General features: G+C 53.3%; 2 protein-coding genes across 3 annotated transcripts; both read left to right on the top strand.

Annotated features, from left to right (window-relative positions):
• Positions 1-4,697: 4,697 nt before the first annotated feature.
• LOC101789900 (DiGeorge syndrome critical region gene 6 like) lies at positions 4,698-12,247 on the top strand. Its single transcript, XM_027469622.3, has 5 exons — positions 4,698-4,859; positions 4,963-5,123; positions 5,613-5,713; positions 9,195-9,335; positions 11,257-12,247. The coding sequence occupies exons 1-5, from the start codon at positions 4,744-4,746 to the stop codon at positions 11,338-11,340; spliced, it is 603 nt and encodes a 200-aa protein (XP_027325423.1). The 5' UTR covers positions 4,698-4,743; the 3' UTR covers positions 11,341-12,247.
• A 138-nt stretch (positions 12,248-12,385) lies between these two features.
• SLC7A4 (solute carrier family 7 member 4) lies at positions 12,386-21,943 on the top strand. 2 transcript variants are annotated; one of them, XM_027469613.3, is made up of 5 exons: positions 12,386-15,911; positions 16,871-17,921; positions 18,038-18,714; positions 19,297-19,405; positions 19,922-21,943. In XM_027469613.3, the coding sequence occupies exons 2-5, from the start codon at positions 16,940-16,942 to the stop codon at positions 20,113-20,115; spliced, it is 1,962 nt and encodes a 653-aa protein (XP_027325414.1). In that variant the 5' UTR covers positions 12,386-15,911; positions 16,871-16,939; the 3' UTR covers positions 20,116-21,943.
• The last annotated feature ends 319 nt before the right edge of the window (positions 21,944-22,262 follow it).

The following is a 22,262-nucleotide window of genomic DNA, read 5'->3' as shown; positions in this document are numbered from 1 at the left end:
AGGATCTGCATCACTTCCCTTCCACCTCTACCGAGAAGTCTTTGGGCTTCTTGCTTACAGCAGTAAAGCAACATCTTGTGCAAACGCCGCAGTGCAGCTGCCTCTTTTGGCACAGCGGGCTGCCCGGTGAAGCCCTGCAGCCGTTCTCAGCCCCGGCTCGGTGACTCAGAGCCACAGCGATGTGGCTGCTGCCCCGCGGGGACACCGGGCTCTGGCAGCCATCCCCTGCGGATGGCTTTGCGCTCAGGTTTCTCTAGAGGATTGCTCCTAATTGCAATGTTCTCCAGTTGCTGAAATGAGTCGTTGCACTTCATGTGTGTACACGTTTTGCTCCCTCTGCCTTGCCCGTTCAAATTGGGATCTCAGAAGTCCTGCACAGGCAAACCTGCCCTTCGGGGAAAGGTAATGACCAGACTCCCTGCCCTAAACGTGCAGGGAGCACTGGACACCTGTGCAAATAAAGGCTGGGGACCTCGCTGCCCTGGGAGATGTGTCCTTGGGTGAGTGACCTGCTGGGAGCAAGGTGCTCTGGCAGTGCTGCACCTCATGGGAGCAGCCCTGGGGCAGTGGCAAGACAAGCAGTTCTGTCAGCACAGCATCCCTCGAGCCCTCTGGATGTCCCTGCAAGCCCCACGACCCAGTGCAAGGCTTTAGGATGCATAGCCACACATGGGAAGGTCCTTCCTCATCCCATGCTGCACCCCCTGAGCCCCCTGGATCTTACCCCAGCTGCTCGGGAAATCACTGCTGATGCCCCCCACCACCTGATTGAGTACTCCCACCCCAACGTGAGCCCACACCTCAGCTCAGGGCATGCTCCTTGCCCATGTGCAGTGCCCTCATCCCCATGCCCACGGTCTCACGCAGCCCCCCAGCAGGGCCCTGGCCCCCAGCTCCAGCTCCATCCCCCTGGCTGGCTTGCTGCAGCGCCTGCCCCGCATCGCTCCGGGTGCCTCCCAGCCCAGCACAAAGGCAGCGTTGGCCCCACGCACCCCGAGCCCGCTGCCTCGTGGCGTGCACACCGGCTCAAATATCCGCGCCGGTTCCCACAAGCAGCCCAGCCTTTCCAAGACAGCCTGAGAGCTGGGAGGAGACAGCGCCCCGAGCCTGCCAGACTAATGAGAAGCGCATGGGACCCACATCTGTTAGCAATTGAGCAGGGAGCAGCGTTGGGAACGGAGGAAGCACATATTTCCTGCAGCACAAAGGAAGGGAGAGGAATGTCCACAGCAGAGCAGAGCAGCGTGGGGGCCCCAGGGTGCAGGGCCCTCCCACACACGGTGACTCCAGCCCCCTCCCTCCACCAGCTCAGCCAAGGCTCCTTCGATAGGGTTTGGGGCATAAAAGGCACAAGGGGCATTAAATCTGCAGAGGGTCACAGCGCCGATGGGCTGAGGCTCCCCCTAGAAAGAGTATTGGAAAGAGGGTGGAAAAGACAGAGCTGGTGAAGCAGCCTTATGGGCTGGAGAGTTCAAAACAGGGGCAGCTCCGTGACAAGTGAGACATGCTTGGGATAGGGACAAGGCAGGCTGCATTCAGGGCTGTCCTCAGCAGCAGCGGGCCCACACGTCTGGTGCTGGTACCGGGTGGAGTCCTGGCCCCACTACAGGGCAGGCGAGGCTGCTGAAGGGTTTGCAGGCTGCATGGCCTGGGGATGGATGCCCTGACACAGCCAGAGAGAAACAGGCCCCTGGCACAGCAAAATGCTGCCTGGTTGGGATGCAGGTGGGGGAAGGGCAAAGATCGAGACATCCAAAGTTGCTCAATTCCAGCTGCATCTCATCCCAGGAGGAAGCTGATTCAACAGTTCAAGACGGTTCAAGTCCCTGCCAGCTGGTGCACAGCAGGATCCCTGCTCTGCAGGGCTGTTTGTGACAACCTTGATGGCATGGGGACACCAGAGCACGGGCCACATCACGGCCACGGCCACCTCCAGGGCTGTGCTGATGCAAGGCTCCAGGCTGTGCTCAGCAGCCCACCGGTGGCTGCTCGAGCAGAGCTGGTGCAAGAGGAGCGCAGCAGCGAGCAGTGCCAGCGGCACAGCCGCAGCACGCGGGGAGCAGGAGGCTATGAGGACCCAGCATGGGGATGGGAGCGCATCACAGCAGGGCTCCAGCCCTGTACAGCTTGCTCCAAGTGCCCAAACTCGCACATCAAGCAAGAGCTGTTATTAAATACTTGTGGCAGAGAATGGTAAGGTTTTGGGGGCTGAGCTAATAGACTAGCAGTGCTTTTATGCTGGTATTCCATGCTGCCCCAGCCGGAGCCAAGCACCACGGCTAATACCTTTTAATTAAAAGCCCGTGTTTTCCATTCCCTGGAACCTCAGCAGGCTGTAACCAGCCGGGCTCTGCGCCACGGCTCTGCCTCTGGCAGCTGCAGCTCAGCAAAAACGGTTTGGCAGCTCCTGAGAACGGGGTTAGGAAAATGTAGGTTGATTTGCTTGTTAAAAATACACTGCAGCCTTTTCCCAGAGACACTGCTGCACCGCTGCAGCCAAGCAGGGGAAGAGCAGGACAGACGGACACAGCAGAGTTAACTGTACAAAGCATTGGTCTAAGCAGCCCAGAGGCAGAGGGATCTGTAATCAGCCCACCAAAAGCCTCTCCAGGACCTGGGATTTAAGGATCACCATCCTTGGGTAGAAATATGAGGCAACCAACCAAAAAAAAAAAAAAAAGGACAATTTATATTCAGGGACATTCTAGGGATGCCCAATTTCTCTGGAGAGGCTAAGTATTCTTCTCTAAAGTGGACATTTCTACTCCCCTCGAATATACAATGCAGTTCTTGTAAGCTTTGAAGCAATATTAAATATTACACTTCTTAAGCTTTTTAATGCATTTCAGTGTATCTTTCATTTTGCTAACTCAAGTCAGGAATCTCTTCATGTGTACCACTGAAATTAATTTGAAACTCAGCCTTGCAAGAAACCTATTAAATATTGATCTCATTACCTGCACAAAAGTGCTCACAAAAAGAAAATATTTTCACTCCAACAGTGCATTTGAAGTTGAAACGCACTTAATAAATTCCATGTGTTTTAAGAAATTAAAAGAGCGAGGATCTGAAGACATTTCCCATACCCTCACAACACAGCCATAGCAGTCTGATCGCTCCCTCCTCAATGCTCCCCTAGTCAGTCCTCAAACTTCTTCCTCGCCATTTCTTGCTCAGGCATTATAACAATTATAACGATTTCCTTAACAAAAATACATCCTGCGTTTTTTTAGAGAAGGAAGGGCAGCAGCTCCCGTTCAGGGAGGACGAAGAGTTCTGCCCCTTGAAGATCAGCCGCGGTTTCTGGGCACTGGCAGATGCTCGGCACCTTTTGGTCCCAGCAGAGTGTACCAACAGGCCTCAGAATGGCCGTATAGTCATTGCTGCCAAGCTCACATACCTGACAGCAGCGCTGAAGATTTTTTGACAGATGAAGTGATTGGAAACATTTCTAACAGCCTACACGATGCAGCACTGGGATACTTTGAACGCGCTCTCCAGTACTGGGCAGCATATGAGACAAACCAGGAGCTCACAGAAAATGTGCTCTCATTTTTGAGGAGGACTGTCGGTATCCTGAACCGCTTTAAAATACACCTCCAGACTCCAATGCTTTGGTGTTTTGTTTTGTTTTGTTTTGTTTTGACCCTGTTAGCTCTTTACATTTTGAACCACCCCCAGAGCAGCACCACAGCTGTCCCCAAAATAACCGAGCAGGTCAGGGCTCATTCCCACACCAAGTGTGTATCAACAAGCAGCTCTCAGAAAAACTTCCCTGTTTCTGGGGTTTGGAAACTCTGTGGTAACCAACGAGCAGGAAGCACTTGTCTGTAAGTCCACAGCTATTTTCTTAATGATAACAAGCTGAATATGAGCCAGCAGTGTGCCCTGGGCCCACCGTACCCTGGGGTGCATCGAGCATGGCATTGCAGTCGGTTGAGGGAGGTGTTTGTCCTGCTCTGCTCTGTGCGGCCTCACCTCGAGCACTGTGTGCAGTTCTGGGCACCACAGTACAAAAGGGACATGAAACTGGTGGAAAGTGTCCAGAGAAGGGTTATAAAGATGGTGAAGGGCCTAGAGGGAAAGACGTGTGAGGGGCAGCTGAGGGCACTGGGCTTGTTCAGCCTGGAGAAGAGGAGGCTGAGGGGGGACCTCATCAAGGCCTACAGCTTCCTCATGAGGGGGAGTGGAGGGGCAGGTGCTGATCTGTTCTTCTTAATCACCAGTGACAGGACCCATGGGAATGGTGTCAAGCTGAGGCAGGGGAGGTTCAGGCTGGACATCAGGAAGAGGCTCTTCACCCAGAGGGTGGTCGCACACTGGAGCAGGCTCCTTAGGGTCATTGTCACGGCACCAAGCCTGTCAGAATTTAATCAGTGTTTGGACTGTGCGCTTAGTCACACGGTCTGAATTTTTGGGTAGAACTGCGTGGAGCCAGGGGTTGTGCATCAGTGATCCTTGTGGGTCCCTTCCAACTCGGGATATTCTATGATTCTATGATTCTACGATTCTGCGCCCACTTGGGCGCAGCCGGAGCTCGGGCACCGCGCGCCTCCGTGCCGATAGGGCGCGATATCGCGCGATATCACCCGATATCGCGCGATACCATCCCTCCGGCTTCCCCAGGCCCTCGGCACTCGGGAGCTCCCCGTCGGGGCCCCGCCAGGCTCCGCCCGCTTCACCGCTGGCGCCTGCGCCGGGGAGCGGAGGCCGGGACCGGGGCGGAGCGGGGCCGAGGGGGCCATGGAGCGGTTCGGGGGCGGTGGGTACGAGGCGGCGGCGGCGGAGCTGTCCCGGCAGCAGGAGCGGCATTACCGGCTGCTCTCCGAGCTGCAGGCGCTCGTGAAGGCGCTGCCAAGGTGTGTGGGGCGGGACAGGGTGGTATCGATCTCGGTATCGATCTCGGTATTGATATCGGTATTGATCTCGGTGCCGGTACCGACCCACACCGCACCCCGCTAGCTCCTGCCAGCAGCGGCTCTCCTACACGACGCTGAGCGACCTGGCGCTGGCGCTGCTGGACGGGACCGTGTTCGAGATCGTGCAGGGGCTGCTGGAGATCCAGCACCTCACCGAGAAGAACCTCTACAGCCAGCGCCTCAAGCTGCACAGCGAGCACCGCGGTCAGCGGGGTGCCGGGAAAGGGGGACAGTGGAGGGGGTGATGGGGACACTGGGGGGGTGATGGGGACACAGCCCTGTGGCACTTTGAGGGTAGGCGGTGGAGGCACTGGGGGAACTGGGTGCACTGGGAGGGGTCACTGAGAAGGGGGGAGGTGATGGGGACACTGTGGGGAGTGATGGGGACATTGTGGAGGGTGATGGGGACACTGGGGGCTGGGAGGGTGATGGGGACACTGGGAGGGGAGAGGGTGATGGGGACACAGTCCTGTGTCACTTTAAGGGTAGGCGGTGAAGGCACTGGGGGAACTGGGTGCACTGGGGGGGTTGCTGAGGAGAGGGGCCTGGGGCACCAGGGGGCTGCACGGGGAGGCTGGGAAGCCAGGAGTGGGGCACTGGGACACTGTGGGGACACTGTGGGGACAGGGCAGGAGGGAGGGAGGAGGGAGGGGATGTGGTAGCTGCAGGGCCCTGATCCTGTTCCCCAAGCAGGGCTGAAGCAGGAGCTCTTCCACCGGCACAAGGAGGCCCAGCAGTGCTGCAGGCCGCACAACCTGCCGATCCTCCGTGCCGCCCAGCAGCGGGAGATGGAGGTAAGGGGCGAGCAAGTGGGTGCAGTTTCCCTCGGTACCCTTCATGGTGTCCCCTTCCCTGGGGTTACGGCTGTTTTGCTGCAAGGTTGTTCCTAGCTCTCCCACCCAAGGAGCTGGTGCTGTTGTAGGGGGCGTCACAGCCCTTGGCATGTCCAAAGGGTTTATTTTAGTCCTCCTTGAAGCCTTGGAAGCTGCCAGCCATCCTGTCTGGCCATGCTCACAGACCCCTGGGCTCTCTGCTCCAGCTGGGTGGTCCTCTTTCTGGCCCCTTTAACCCCTCAGTCCCTTCTGACAGAGTAGGTGACTGCCCCAGGCTATTGCCATCTAGTGTAGTTACAGCCCAGACCTGATCTGACAATCATGGAAGCTGAGGAACCTGCTCTAAAAGAGCAAGGCCTTCTCCACAATATGCTAACGAGTCTGTTTGCTATATTACAAGCTTAAGCCTGCATCTGGATAGACAGCAAGTTGATGCAAAATATAAACATGCATAAAATCTACCACTATGTGTTAGAAAGTGAGAAAGCAGAGAACACTCAAAACTCGTGTTTTACTTAGTTACACTGATAAAGAAGAAATAACCTAAGATAACTAAAACCAAAAATTGATTCTTAGTGTTTCTCAAGGCATTTCTAGAAAGGATCTTCAGCATGAGTGGTAAATTCAGTCCCAAGGGTCTGCAGATCATCTTACCTATACATTATAAAACTGTCTCTATCTTATCACTAAAGTAAGGGAAATTACAAGTAGCTAGTTTTCTTAATTCATATAATTGAAATGTATGCATGAAATTGCTTTACTGCACGTAAGGCAAATGCATAACTGTTTAAAGGTAGGCGTTTTTCTGACCTTTGTACATAACAACCATGGTGTTAGAGCTCACTGGTGGATCTTTTGTTTTCACTTCTCTCATTTCTTACTGAGATGACTAAAGCCAGTGTGGACCTATATTAGACATACTGTGTCTGCATAACTTGTACTTGCAGCATAGCAGTAAGTAATGATCTATATTACTGATTCTAAAGCATTTTTAATATTGTATTTGCTCAGTAGACTTGATTCACATTAGATGACAATCATCCATATTATGTGTTTTGTTTTTCCTTGTGTTATATCATGCACAACTTCTTACATCTTTTTACCTTCCCCATGCCTTTTTGTGCTGTTTATTCCTCTGTCAGGAGGAAGTTACTGAATTTACTTCTTCCCTTTTATACGTGCTGTTATTCTCTGACAGAATAACTGCTCTGTTATTCTAAACTCTGTAGAGCATTTTGGGAATAGATCAGTGATCTTAGTAACAATTGCTGTTACTAATTTCTAATCAGACCTGCTCTCTGTGGTTAAAGGTTTTGAAGACCAGTTCCTGTGGAATAGCTTGGGACCAGTCACACAGGAGGGATAATACAAGTTGTAGTTTCTAGATGTCCAGCTTCCTAATGGAATCTGTAGCACTTAAAATCTTGACTTAGCCTACCAGCCACTTGAGCCGAAGCTTGTGTTTAAGCCTTACTTTCTCAGAGTCTTTGTTACTTTTCTGTATGTCTACTCTAAACAGTATGCAGGTAACTAAATCTCATTTAAAGAGATTTTCAAGCCTTTTCAAGTCCAAGGACAGGCAAATCACTTCTTCAGCACAGGACTAAGTGAAGACAATGGTGTGGTACCTACTCCTTTGTCCCAAGGCCATCAGAGGAAGGAAAGTCCTTGGGGAATGTGGGAGCCGAAGGATTTGAATCTTCCACAGACAAGGATTACGAGCCTTCCAGACTAAAGAATTTATAAACACAGAGTTTTCTTAGGTTCGTGGGATAGTTAGTGTTGGAAGGGACCTCAGGAGGTGTCTGATCCAAACACCTGCTCAAAGCAGAGTAAGCTCTGAGGCTGCTTCAACTGGTTCACAGTTTGTCCAGTCAGGTCTTTGAAACCCCCTTTGTTTGGGTCAGGCCTTTTGGAGACAGCAGCTGATATTTTCATGCTACAGGACTAAGGCCACTGTCATTCAGATTCTGGCTTTTCCACAGGACTTGTGGAACTTGTCATCCCTTTCAGATGGATCTGCCCAGGCCTTTTAAACCACAGTTGTTGACACAGGAAATCCCAGACCTAGTGACTTCTCCCTCTCTGTGCAGTGAGGATTATTTACTGCCCTGAATATCTCTAGCTAAATGCTTGCCTTTGTTTACCATGTTACAAAGGAACAACATTGCATGGGTAAAATGTTTAAACTTGTCATTTAGTCCTTACGTGAGAAGGAGCCTTCCTTTATGTTTAGAGCAGATTGGGTGTTTCCTGACTCCCTGTGTCTTGAGATGGAAGGCTGTTGTTCAGTGCAGCCCAGTAAGATCTTATTGCCTTAGCTGTACACGTGTGGCTTTTTGTTGGAGCTGGGCTCTCCTCAACCCCTGCAATCCTTCTGCTTTGCTCTGCCCTCTCTAAAAGTGTTCCTTTTAGCCAAGTAGGTTGATATTTTCTCCATAAGTGACTAGCCAAGCCCACTTCTGCAGCTAGCAGAACATAGTAGCCTTTGTAGAGCATGCTCTCAACACTTGATTTCCAGTGTGCCTCTGAAGTAGCAAATGATCACTGTGTTCCAGTTAGAGAGGATAACTTACACCCCACCATTACACTGCATGTCTGTGGCAAGTGAGTTCCTGCTCTGCCATCCTGTGCTTAGGCAGTGAACCCATACCTTTACCATGCTTTGTTCTTCCATTCATTCTTCTGAGGTAATGCAGTTTTCTGCAAAGGCAAGGCATGAGGGATCTACTGGTAGGGCTGCTTGGAAAGTGTTTGTTTGATGATATCCTTCATCTGCCAGAAATAGAGCCCCAGCATACTGTAGTTCCAAGCAAAGCTTCAACTTGCTGTTATCCATACAAAATAAGCTGACTTTCCTATTGCAAAGCTGGGAGTTGAGGAGCTCGACTCCTTAATCAATAAATGGGAACTGGGTCTGTTGTAAAGCTCCAGCTCTGTACATGTTTGTTCTCAGAGAACGTGGAGGCATCTGAACTGGCTCTGTGGTGATTTTCTGTGGCTTGTATTACTCCTCCAAGTCTTCCTGCAGCATCATCAGTGCTGCGAGGGATATGTGTTTTTTGGACTATGGACTTATTTAGCACACGTGCTGCTGGAGTACTCAGCTACATCCTGATGCTCCTAAGGAAAAGTTATTCAGATTGTGATCTGTTGCTCGTGGTCTCTTTTTTAGCCTCAGAACGCACATAAACTAGGCTAAAAAGCTGTTTCCCTGCTCTTTCGAGAGAGGTAGCTTGCTGTAAGGCATGGCAGTCACTCAAGTAAGATCTGAGGCCGTGCTTGCTGCCCTCTACTGTCTGTGGAAGAGTCTAGGCCGGAGTTCAGAGTCACAGTTGGAATTACTGAGGATCTAGTAGCTCTTTGGTTTTGGTAAAAGACTTAGAGATGAGAAAAATATACGAGGAAGGTGAATAATCCACTCTGCATATCATCACCTCAGGCTGTGGAGCAACGAATTCGAGAGGAACAGCGAATGATGGATGAGAAAATTGTCTTGGAACTGGACCAAAAAGTGATAGACCAGCAGAGCACTCTGGAGAAGGCTGGGGTGTCAGGCTTTTACATCACCACCAACCCACAGGTAGGTTTGTGTTTAAGCAGCGAGCGTAAGATCTGGTAGTGCTCTTGTGCTAACAATTTTATTTATTTATTTATTTAAAATCTTACTCTATTAATGAATTCTCAATTGCTGGCTCAAGAAGAATGGTCAGTCTTTTGCCTCATCAGCTGATGTGTAACATGCTCTGGGCAGGCCAGGTAGTGGGTTTGAAGCAACAGAAACCCATTAGAGAGGGCAATATCCCCAACCTTCTGCAGTGTTTTTCCCACTGTGGATGGAAGAAACATTGTGCCAACAGCCTGCAGTCCTGTGACACTTGAACAGGTCCATGGAATACTGAAATAAATGGATAAGTAGGTTTGTCATTTTTGTGATTAGCTTAGCTATATAAATTGCCTTCAATGTCTTATTTTTTTAAAAGGCATCTCATTAATTCTTGCCTGTGACTTACTGGAGATAGTTGTATCAGACTGTGATAAGAGAATTGTTCTGTGTTTCTCCAGTGCTCTTAAAACTTGAGAGCAGTTGCCTAGCTTTTTGTTGTTGCTTTTTTTTTTTTTTCTTCTTTTCAACACCACAGGAACAGAAAACTGAAAATTCCAAAGTCTCATTATGATGCCACTGAAGTTTGCAGAGAATGTGGGAACAGACTATTCTTAACTGTATTTTTCAGCTGATTAAATTTAGTTTTGATAAAAACCTACTAGAGAGAAAAGTTGGCTTACACTAAGTTAGTTAAACAGCGATTTTCTAAAACTCACAAGATTCCTGCTCGTGTAGCCTTGAATAAGTCCCCCTTTTTTTTTTTCTTATGCCACTATTACTCATACTGAAAGCAGCTCTTTGTCTCCCCTCCTGCCCCTGCCTTTTGTGTTATTTTTATAAGTAGTAACTCTTACCAGGGTTCCTATTTGCTGTTCTTATTTATGTTTGCCTTTATGATAGCTGGTAAACCAGACCTTGACTTGCATCTTTGAATGCTGCCATCATACAAGAAATCACTGCTGAAATCTGTTGTTGTTCATACATTTCCATCAGCAGATGTGTTCTTCCCAGTCTGTTTTATAAACTGCCTGTTTATGCTGTTGATATATGTATTTACAAAAATAGGTTTTTATTTCCATAACGTAACATCTACAAGCCTGCGTCACAGAACCAGGGTTTACTGAATTAGATACCCCGCCATGTGCAGGGGTAATACAGTCTGTTTGCTAAATGGCTTGTGAGATAAATTTGAGTGAAGAACAAGCAGATGGCAAGGGGAGTATAAGGAAGCAATAAGCTGATGCTGGTGATTATAGGGGATGGTGATCTCAACTCAGTGGCAGTCACAGAAAAAGGAGTTTCTGAAGAATGAAAGAGGGGATTGTATACACCAGCATAGCAGTGTGTTGCATGTACCTTAGAAGAAAACAGTTGGAAAGCACACAAAATGTTTCCTCCTGCTTCCTTTCCTTGTCTCCTGCAAAAGGATCAGGCACTGGAGTTGTTGTTCAAGAACAATGGAGGGGAGCTGTGCCTACCTGGAGAACCTCCCCCAGAGTGTGTGGCTCTGTGTATGCAAGGGGACACTGCTGCTCTCCTCCACTGAAGGCTGTGTGGTAGAAAAGGGAAAACCTTAAACTGGCCAGCCTGACAGCCCTCACTGGATTTATTGTTCAACAACTGTCAAGAAGAAAGAACCTTTTTTAACCAATAACAATTTGTAAAGCACTGGGATTCCTGATGCAGCTACAGTTTGCAGCAGATTTAAGTTATTAATGCCTTGTGTTTTGTAGAAACACTTAAGATTAAGCCCTTGTTTTGCATCTGCAAGCTTTTTCTCTTGTTCCCTTAGGACTACTCATTCTTGAGTGGGTGGTACAAACCAGTCCTTTCTGCTTCCTGCATAAGGGTATGGGATCATTTTATTCTTGCAAAAATATCTTTTTTTGCTTTACAGGAGCTGACTTTACAGATGAACTTGCTGGAACTGATTCGGAAGTTACAGCAGAAGGAATCTGAGTCAGAGAAGGCCTTCTCTTGAACAAGCAAATCTGCTGTTTACTTTCCAGAGTTTTCTTCTGAATTCCCTCTAAAGAATAGGCTGTTAATGCATTTGCTTTATATTATATAAGGAAGGGGTTAGTGGTCTGCAGCTGTAGAAGAAATAGCTGTGTCCCTTAGGAAACCTCTAGAGATGGGAGAAGCAGACCTCCAGAGCAGAGTCTGAAGCTGGAGAGCTTCAGACTGCCTTTCTACTCCTCAAAACAAGATGCATGTTGCAGTTCCTGCGGCATTGCAAAGTGTCACTAAGACAAGAGGTGACCGAGGGCATTAATCTGCCACGTTACAGCCTGCAGTGTCACTGAGGCAGTCTACTAAGTCAAGAGAGACTATTGTAGGCATCAAGTCAGCAAACCCAAACCGCTGGTGTATGGATGTTCTCTGTTATCCAGGGGAGTAAAGCTGAATTTGTGAGGAGTGTAATATCCAAATTACAATCTCCTCTTCTGAGTCAAGGAGGAATGAGTGTCTCTGATAAGGGGTGGAAGATGTGAGCAGCTGTCCTATCAGACAGGAAGCAAAGCATTCTGATGCCTTCCGGTGCAGCCTCAGTGTGCTGATAGCTGGCGGGTGGGGGGAAAAAAAAGTTTATCTACAAGAAGATGCATTTGTGTGTGCTGAGGCAGAAACGACATCCTAAACAGGCAGACCCCTTACAGAGAGACATTTAGGCAGTTAACAGCATAGGCTTCTCCTCTGACTTTTAGTAAGGGAGGCCTCTGTCCACCTGCACTGGACTGTGACGTGATGTCAGTGGTGTTTCCACCCAAGTCAGATAGCAGAAAAGGCTTCAGAGCTTTTGCTTTGTTACTTCAAAACAGTTTCCAAATGGATAGAAATAAAATATTGCGTACAGCCTCCTGGGGCTGCAGCTTTTTTAAATGTCAGCAATCACACAGTTTTTCTATCCTTTCTAGATAAGCATGGGTTTGGGGCTTCACTAGATTAAAGCTAGAGAGCTGGAGAGCTCCTAAGAACTTTTAGGGCTGAGCTGATTAACTCTTGGTTGCATCCCCCAGACTTGGTCCTCAGGAGGAGTCTGAGCACTTGCTGAGAGCTTGGTTAAAAGACATTGCACATCACCTGACACCAGCACATTTCTTGCACACCTGAAGCAATGTTGGGACCTCACAGGAAATGGGATGGGCAAGGCAGAGACTGAAAGCAGTTGCTTTCTTCATGGATGAACGGCCCTTCAAGCCAGAGCAGCTGCTGGGGATGGATCAAGGACTCTTACCAAAGTGTATTCAAGGGCTTTGATTACACGAAGATCATTGTTGAAGGGTTCTCTAGCATTCCTATAGCAAAGGATTGTATTTGGGAGACTTCTCCTTTGTGTTACTGTTTGCTCTTGCCTGCATCCTTTGCTATTGCTACCTCTTTTCACAGTAGAAGGCAGTGTTAGAAGGTTCAGAATGCTGTTAATTGCTGAAGCTGGGAAATGTGTCACTTCTGTAAGCCCTTAGGTTCTTATGAAAGCAGATCACTGAAGCCGTGGGGGTTTTCAGCAAATTGGGACCATCCCCAGCTGAAACAAGGAAACTGCAGAGGTGTTGGGAGACTTTGTGGGTGGTGTTTCAGTAGGGTGAGGTGGTGGTGTAGCCTGCTGATGTATGCAAATGCAACAGCATTCTGATTTCCTGCAACACTGAGAGAAGCAAAGAGGCTTTTGCAAATTTAGGGCTGAGTCACGCTCCCATATCCATCATGACTTTCCCCCCACAGGATCATGCTACTGCGGTTCAGTGATTGCAGACAGAAGGTGTATCTCTTGTGGGGTCACTATCCCTAGCCAGAAAGTAGGTTGATGTGGGAATTGCCCCATTGCAGAATCCCCAAGAATTACCATGAATTTTGTATCCACTTGACCCTCAGCCCTGCACTCAGCTGCTAAAACATCAAGGCTTTGCTGCCCTCTGCCCCAGGCTGCCTTTCTCCGGTGTTTAGGAACCTGGTTTGGTGGGTGATATTGGTAGCAGGGGAATCGTTGGACCAGATGATCTGGGAGGTCTTTTCCAACCTTAATGATTCTGTGATCAGCGCCTGGCAGGCTGCTCCAGTGGTACCATGACAACGGCAGCAGAGCTCCAGCGGGAGCACTTGGGCTTCGTGCTCCCACCATCTGGTTTCAGCAGCCTACGGCTCTGCCAGGCAAACAATCCAAGCTGAAATTTTCCATGTCTGCGGTCTGCCTCAGGTTGTGCTTTAGAGGGGCTTTCTGAGCAAGGTGGAGGGTGGCGGGGCGCTCCGACATGGTTAATTGGTTGAAAAGATTTATTTTAAGAGAATAAATCATCTGGGATAGCTCGTGATCAAGGGAGCGTTTGATCAGCCCAGTTTCAGTGGAGGAAAATTTAGTCAGCCCCCACATGAAGCATTACTAGGAGGTATAAGGCTGAGAATAGGCAGATATTCAATTTTTTTTTTTTCAGCTGCAAGTTTTCCTTCTCTCTCCAGCCCCCCACATCACTGCATTTGTGTCACTAGAGGGTGACACCTTCCTACAGGGTGATGCCTTTCCTGCCTGGTGGGTGAGGGAAAGGCTGTTGTAGTCTGCCCAGACTTAAGCAAAGCCTTTGACACGGTCTCCCACAGTATTCTCCTGGAGAAGCCGGCAGCCCATGGCCTGGAAATGAGCCAGCAGTGTGCCCAGAAGGGCAAGAAGGCCAACGGCATCCTGCCTTGTGTCAGGAATAGTGAAGGCAGCAAGGCCAGGGAGGTGATGGTGCCCCTGTACTCAGCTCTGCTGAGGCCATACCTCAAGTACTGTGTTCAGTTGGACGTGGTGCTTAGGGACATGGTTGAGATTAGTAGTAGGGGTATGGTTGGACCAGGTGAGCTTGGAGGGCTTTTCCAGTCTTGATTCTATACAGAGCTGGCCTTGGCCCTGTTTCTGTAGTGGCAATGTTTCTGCCCATGGTATTTGGGCTGGAGTTAAATCTTGTGAGAGTAATCCAAAGGAGCTGATCTGGCTGGAAATGCTAAAACAGATTATGGGCTTTCAGCTGACTCAGCTCCTGTGCAGCCCCAGAGCCCTCAATCGGCCATACAGGTGCTATAGGAACACACAGCTGGGTGGGGGCCTTCTGCACCTTTGGTTGCAGCTCAGGTGGCTTCAGCCACCCACAAAGCTGGGCCTTAAGCTCTGCCGAAGTCTCAACGCATGCAAGAAGCTGCGTGGAGAGGGGATGCACGATCAGACTGAGCTACCTGTTCATTTGGCAGCAGGTGAGCAAACGGAGAGCTGCTGTGCCAGCCCTGTGTTTACTCATGAGCTAGAGAAAGGTCGATGAGCAATGAAAGGAAGGGACAAGGCCCATTTCCTGGTGCTTTGTTCTATACTTTGCTGAGCTGAACGGGAGGATAGCAAGGTCCCCTACAAAGGAGGAGGTACGTTGAGCATGGATAGAAGTGGATTTATGCACATGGGAGCACTTAGTTTCAAATGACAGGCTCCAAGTTGACTGTTACCACTCTGGGTGTTTGGGGTGATGACTGACAGGTCCACACAAACATGAGCTTTCATGCTCAGGCGCCATCAAATGGCACATCAGGAAGTATTAGGATGGGAGCAGAGGAGAAAATGAAAACCATTTTGCTGCCGTGAAGCCGCTGGTGCACCAACACCCAAACCCTGCCCCCTTCATTCCTAGAGTGCAGCAGAGCTGGAAAAGGTGCTGTGAAAGGCAGTGGGGCCTGGAGCACCTTCACCTCCATTCCTCCAGCTGGAAACAGTGCCCAAGAGGGGTCAGGGCTGAGATAAAACCACAGGAGGGGAGCTTCACTCTCTTCAAACAAAAGGAGTGTTACATGAAGCCTGCAAAAGGCAGGTTGGGGTGGAACGGGGTTGTTTGTGTGCCGGGCAGCAGAGCTAGGAAGCTCCATGCTGCAGGGGGTGGGGGTGCAGAGGGTTTACCCTGGTTTTAGAGGAGATGGGGCAGTTCTGGAGAAGAGGAATCACACACTTCAGTCTCTCTGCTGGACTCTGGGTACCCTTTCACTGCTTTTTGCTTCGCAGCATCACTGCGAGCAGGATGGGCCAGTCCAGAACCCGCCTGCCCCTGCAGCCCCTCCAGCTGCTTTCCCTTATTCCTTCCTCTCCTTGGGGCAGAGCCGAGCGTGGGGACGATCCCAGCCACCCAGCCAGGAGCTCCGGAGCATGGGGAGGACAGAGACAAAATCCCCCCCTGGACAGCAGCGGGGCGGAGAAGAGCAGCCATTCAGCCCTTCGCCCCATCGTCTGCGTTCGTCTCCCGGGTTTTGGGACCACATCTCCACCCTCGGCTGCCGCCCACCTCTGATGGGGACAAAAGAAGGGGGGGGGACACAGCGGCAGCGACCCGAGGGCTGCGGGGCTCCCTCCGCCACCTCCCGCTGCCGGGGACCCGCCCGCTGCCGGGGCCGCGCCGGCCTCCGCCCTTCCGCGGGGCTGGACCGGGCGGGGCTGAATCGGATCGGATCGAGTTGGATCGGATCGGGTTGGCTTGGATCGGATCGGATCGGCTCGGAGCAGGTGCGGAGCTCCGGGGGCGCAGGGGCCGCCCGCGGCAGGTGAGCGGGGCCCCCCCCCGGTGGCAGCGCCGTGAGCGTGGTTCCCCACGGAGCCTCTCCCCCCCCTTAGGGTTAGGGGTGTCTTGGAGACCTTCCTGCGGCCCGGGAGGTTTTGGGGAGTGGTGTCGGGGGCCTGCTGAGCGCTGTGGTTTGGGGATGGTTGGGTGGGCAGCCCGAGGTGGTGGGATTTGGGAGGGGGGCAGCTGGAAGCAGGGAGCAGCTCGTGGGTGTCAGGCTAAGTGCAAGACCCCAGAGGGTCCCCAGCTCTGCATCGTGCTCTGCCAGGTGTGGATGTCTCTCTCCTGGTCTGGAGAGGACACCCACGGCCTCACTTCGCCGTGCTCGGCCTCTCCATACCTCCTGCTGCGTCTCCCTGTCGTGCCTGGGCTTTCCCCGGGGAAGCAGTGAGATGCTGGGGGGGGGGGGGCAGACCCTGCACAGCCCCTTGGTGGGCTCCTGGCATGCCAAGGTTTCCCCTGGGAAGGGAGGTGCTTAATGAGGCAGGGGGGAAGCAGCAGAGAAACCTTCAGCGTGGCCCTTAGTTGCTTGGTTTGGAATTATTATTATTTATTTTTTTTTAGCACAGCTCCATTTTCAAATAGGAAAGGTGGGGAAGTGCTGCCCTTGAGGTGCTGCAATTATCTGCTTGCCTCACCAGCATGTCACTGGGGCATGGGCAGCTGGCTCTGGTGCCCCTGCAGGAGGCTATGGGGCAGTGCTGGGTGCTGACCCCACCACACTCTCTATTTGGAGCCAGCAGGTCCAAATTTGGGGAAGCATGCCTGGTGACTTTTCTACCCTGTCCCCAACTCTCCTGGGCTTGGCCAAGGTGCAGGATCCGGGCAGAGACGGTGCTGGGGCTGAGCAAAACCCTGCAGGGTTTTTGCAGCAGAATGCAACCCAAGCATTTAGGAGCTGCTGCCACTGGGGCTCCTGATGCTTTCCTGCTCCCCCTCTAGGTCTCTGAGCAGGGCATCGCTGCCTCGGAGCCCTCGTCCTGCCGGAGAGCAGGGCCTGGTGCCTGCAGGATGGCGAGATGGCTGCCTCGCTCCGCGGACCTGACCCGCTTCTGCCAGAAACTCAACCGAGTGAAGACCTTGGAGGATGACATGATGGAGACGTCCTTCAACAGATGCCTTTCCACCATCGACTTGACACTGCTGGGCATTGGGGGCATGGTGGGCTCTGGGCTGTACGTCCTCACAGGCACCGTGGCCAAGGAGATGGCTGGCCCCGCTGTCATCGTCTCCTTCATCATCGCCGGCTTCGCCTCGCTCCTGGCTGCTCTCTGCTACGCTGAGTTTGGGGCCCGGGTACCCAAGACGGGCTCTGCCTACATGTTCACCTACGTGTCCGTGGGGGAGATTTGGGCATTTCTCATCGGCTGGAACGTGCTGCTGGAGTACATGATCGGGGGCGCAGCGGTGGCCAGGGCCTGGAGCGGCTACCTGGACTCCATCTTCAACCACAAAATTAAGAACTTCACTGAGACCCACATCGGCACCTGGCAGGTTCCCTTCCTAGCCCACTACCCGGACTTCCTGGCGGCCACCATCCTGCTGGTGGCCACTGCCTTCATTTCCTTTGGGGCCAAAGTGTCCTCCTGGCTCAACCACGTCTTCTCGGCTGTCAGCATAGGCGTCATCCTCTTCATTCTCATCATGGGCTTTGTCCTCGCACAGCCCAAGAACTGGGGTGCCCAGGAGGGAGGCTTTGCCCCGTACGGATTGTCAGGGATCATGGCTGGCACAGCCACCTGCTTCTACGCCTTCGTGGGCTTTGATGTCATCGCAGCCTCCAGTGAAGAAGCCAGGAACCCGCAGAAGGCTGTCCCCAGGGCCATAGCGTTCTCCTTGGGGTTGGCCACCGGCGCCTACATCCTTGTGTCCATGGTGCTGACGCTGATGGTGCCCTGGCACACGCTGGACCCTGACTCTGCCCTGGCTGATGCATTTTACAGGAGAGGCTACTCCTGGGCGGGATTTCTGGTGGCCACTGGCTCCATCTGCGGTGAGTACGGACCGGCTGGTGGAGGTGGGAGCATACAGACCCGGGGCTGGGAGGTGGGGTGGTTTGGGCAATGCACCCAATCTCACGTGGGTTCCCTTCCTCTGCCTGTCCCTCAGCAATGAACACGGTCCTGCTGAGCAACCTCTTCTCCCTGCCACGCATCGTCTACGCCATGGCCGAGGACGGGCTCTTCTTCCAGGTCTTCTCCCGAGTGCACCCCCGCACGCAGGTGCCCGTCATCGGCATTGTGGTCTTCGGGTTCCTCATGGCCCTGCTGGCCCTCGTCTTTGACCTGGAGGCCCTGGTGCAGTTCCTGTCCATCGGCACGCTGCTTGCCTACACCTTTGTGGCTGCCAGCATCATTGTGCTGCGTTTCCAGCAGCAGAAGGCAGGCGCCCCCACGCAGCCCGCTGGCAGCCGGCCCAGCCCCGAGCCCCGCGAGGGCCCCGCCACCGGCGAGCTGAAGGAGTACGAGTCCTTCTCCGACAAGCTCCAGCTGGTGGATAGAGACAAGAGTAAAGAGCACCGGGAGCCAGGGCAGCTGAAGGCAGCTTTCGAGCCCTACCTGGAGTTCCTCAGCGACTTCTACCCGGGCGAGGTGGTCACGGTGGCTGTGGTGACCCTGATGGTGTCTGCCGTCTGCCTCTGCTCCATCCTGGTGTTTGGCAACACCCACCTCCACCTGCCCACCTGGAGTTACTCCCTGCTGCTGGTCCTCTTCAGCCTGGGTTTCCTGCTCAGCCTCCTCCTCATCTGGGTGCACGAGCAGCAGCGCAGCACGCAGACCTTCCAGGTAGGTTTGGGGGCCGTGGGCTGGGACGGGGCAAGGTGTGAGCAGCGCTGCCAGACCCTGGAGAGGCTGCGGTCACCCTGACCTGGTGAAAACACCGCAGCTGGTGGCCGCGTCCTGGGAGCAGATGTGTCCAGGTTGTGCTGGGATGGGTGTCCTCCCTGTCCCTGTGATGGAGAGCAGCACACGCTGCCCTCGAGGGTCACTGCTGCCTTCCAGCATTCCTCCCCGTGTCCCCTGCAGGTCCTGGTGCTCCTCCTGCCCATCCCAGGTACCTCTCGAGCAGTCCAGGCATCTGGAAGGCAGTGTTGTTGCTCCCTGCCTGTGCTATCTAGCCAGGACCCTGTTGTCTCTGGATTGCACTGGGTCTGCTTTGGTCCTCATTTCCCTGCCAGCCTGGCATACAGCCAGGAAAAAAAGGTTCTCAGAAAGCCCCAGTGACCAGGTACAAGTTGTTGTTCCCCACATTTGCTTGCCAGTGCCATTTTGTCTCTGCGGTTGTAAGGACAAGGACACGGCCCTACAGCGCAGCAGCTGTGCCTGTTCCTGGCAGGTCTCTCACTGATGGCTCTGGTTCTCTTGCAGATCCCCCTGGTGCCCCTGTCCCCAGCACTGAGCATCGTCCTCAATATCTATCTCATGCTGAAGCTCAGCTACGTGACGTGGCTTCGCTTCACAGTCTGGCTTATTTTAGGTGAGTGCTCTCATGGCAGCACAATCCCTGGGAGCCCGTGCTCCCTTCTGGGGAGAGGGAAGTGCCTGGTGTGGCTCTGGGGAGCAGGAGCAGGGCAGCAGTGGCCTCCCTGCTTTAAGCATCCCCTGTCACATCCAGCAGAAATCTTCTGCATCACTCCTTCAGCATGTGGCGCTGACCAGAGTCATCTCCAGACAGGGGAAATCCCAGTTTCCTCCACTCATGCAAGGAAAATCCCTGGAATATCTTAGCCCAATCTGCCTGCAGGCCCCCTGACATTTGAGATGTGTCCAGCACAGGGCCCAGCAGCTTGAGCACCATTGGGAATGGGCCACCAGGCTCGTGTCTGCCCGGACAGAGGGCACAGCACTGGCTTACCTGGGCTAGTGATGGTCCTGGCTAAAGGTCCTGGGGCTTCGTGGGATGGTCAGGGGGCAGAGGGCAGACCCGGAGCCCTGCTGCTTCAGGTCTTCCTCCTCCTCTGCTGTAGCCACTGCTCTCCATCTCCTTCTGCAGGCCTGCTCGTCTACTTTGGCTACGGCATCTGGCACAGCAAGGAGAACCTGCGGGAGCCCCAGCTGCAGCGTGTCAGCGCCCACTACGTGGTGTTCCCCAGTGGCAGCCTGGAGGAGACGGTGCAAGCGGTCCAGCCCAGCCCTCAGCCCGCTGCTGGGCTGCCAGACACGGACACCGATGAGGCCAAGAGATGACGCCCCAGGGGAGGGGGCAGCTGGGTGGCCACAGCTCTGGAAGCGCCTGCCCCCACCCCACGACAAAGCCAGGGACCCCCTTCTGCCTGGTCCCCTGGGTGCGTGGCTCCATCCAGGGAGGGCACGGGGACACTCGCCCTTCCCTGTGTGCTTACTGCAGAGTGTGGGGGGCTGGCTGCCTCCGTCCCCAGCCCTGGAGCCGTGGCTCTTGGCCCCCAAAACCTAGTGCCTGCCATGCCCACGGGGAGCCTCGTACCTGCCGCTGTCCCCTGCGCGCACCCAGGGGCCGTGCAGCAAATCTCCCTTCTGCTGGCCCGTCCCCACAGCCCTGCACAGCCGGGGACACCAGGGCTGGGCCAGACAGCCCCGTGCTGCCCATCCCAGGCCTGATCCTGGTTCTTTCTGCAGCCCTGTGCTACCTGCAGCAGGAGCTGGCTGTCCCCTTGGCTGCCCCCACCTCTCCAGGGGCTGCTCTCCTGAAATACCAGGGCTGCGGGGGCTGCAAGGAGCGGCTGGGGCTGTGTGAGCTGGAGACGGGCTGTGGCAGGGTGCAGGCACCTCCTTCCTAGCCAGGACCATGGCAAAGCCAGCGTGGCTTGCATGGTAGGAGCCCTGCTGCCTCTTCCCAGCTGCTGGTGCCTGCTGGTTTGGGGTGTGCTGGAGGCTGGCGGCTGCACTGGGCAGACTGGGAGCCCGATTCCAAGGTCCTGTCGGGACAGACTTTTGCCCGGCCCTACAGGAGGGATGGGCGCTCAGGATCTTGTCCCCTGAGGTGCCAGCAACCTCCTTGGGAGCCTCCCAGCTCCCCCCTTCCTCTGCGCTCCAGCAGCTCATCCTACACCATCACCTGCATGGGCGCAGGCACTGCCTTTTGCTGGCTCCTGGTGGCTCAGGAAGGGCTCTGGGGGCGCTTTTTGGTGTCATCTCCTGCCCTGCACATGTCCCTGAGCGGTGGTGTTGGTGGTAGGGGGTCCCAGCACCCACCTGGCGAGGATGCTGTACTGGACAATCCCTGCCTGAAGCTGAAGGTATCGGGGTTTTGGCATGTTTCAAAAGAAGCTGCTGATCTGCCAGGCCTCCAGCATGCACGCCCTGCCCTGCCCTGCTGTAGGGTGGGTGTGCAGCATCCCCTGCATCCCCCTGTGGGGTCAGCCCTGCCCTGGCAGGGAGCTGGTTCCCACTGCTCATCCCATTACACCCAGGGGTGCAGGGGCTCTGTGCAATCTGATGGCTCCTCGGTGACCCCCCCCCTCAATGGCACAAATCTGTTGGCCCTGCCCATGTCCTGCTTGCCCCCTGCGCTGTCGCTGCTGCCGTGGGGGGGGGGGCTGCTGTGTCCCCACCGTGCTGCAGCCCTGCTTGGCACCTCTGTGTAGTGGCTTGTGAGCAATGGGCTGACTCAGTCACCCTCATAAACACTGGTTCTGCAATGGCTCTGCGTGTCTGTGCTGTATGTCCCCCATAGCCCACCTCTGGAAGCTGCTCCCCCAGCAGGAAAGCCCCCAGAAGCTTGGGCAAGGGGAGTTTTGCACCACCTGTGAGAGCCTGAACCCTTTTGTCAGCTTCAAGGACGATGCTGAGCAGGGAAGTGGCCTGGCACCAGGGCAGAGGCTTTGATGCTGCCAAAAGTCATGACCCGAGCTGATGAGAGAACTTGTGAATCAGTGTAAATAATGTGAATTAAAAAGTCACAAGATAGCCTGTCTGGCCCCAGCCTCACCATCGTTCGCTAGTGAAGCTCCTTTCCCTGATAAGAAAGTGACTCTTAATTTAAAAAAATAAATAAATATTCAGCAGCTATCTGGGGAGGCAGATAGCTTTAAGTCTCCTTATCATTTGTTTCCTCTTAACCTCCACTATAAATCTATTGTCTTCAAGATAAAGGCCAGCAGACAAAACAACAGCAAGATATCAGGGAGGGAGCCTGGCACAGGTTCGCCTGACCAGGAAAGAAGTAGAAGTCCTGGCAGAGCAGAGGAGGCTGACATTTGGATCAGTTTTCTGTTCTCTTTTGTCAGAAAGGTGCTGTCACTCCATGATATACGCTCAGTGGTGGCGGGCTGAGCTCACCCTGCATGGGTGGTGTTTGGTACAGCTTCATCTGCTGTGATGACCTCAGTGATGCCAAAGGAGCCACTAAGCCACTG

Source organism: Anas platyrhynchos, chromosome 16 (genome assembly GCF_047663525.1).
Source record: "Anas platyrhynchos isolate ZD024472 breed Pekin duck chromosome 16, IASCAAS_PekinDuck_T2T, whole genome shotgun sequence".
Lineage (NCBI taxonomy): Eukaryota > Metazoa > Chordata > Aves > Anseriformes > Anatidae > Anas > Anas platyrhynchos.
The sequence above is the reverse complement of the archived record's forward strand: the minus strand, read 5'-3'. Positions and strand labels throughout refer to the sequence as shown.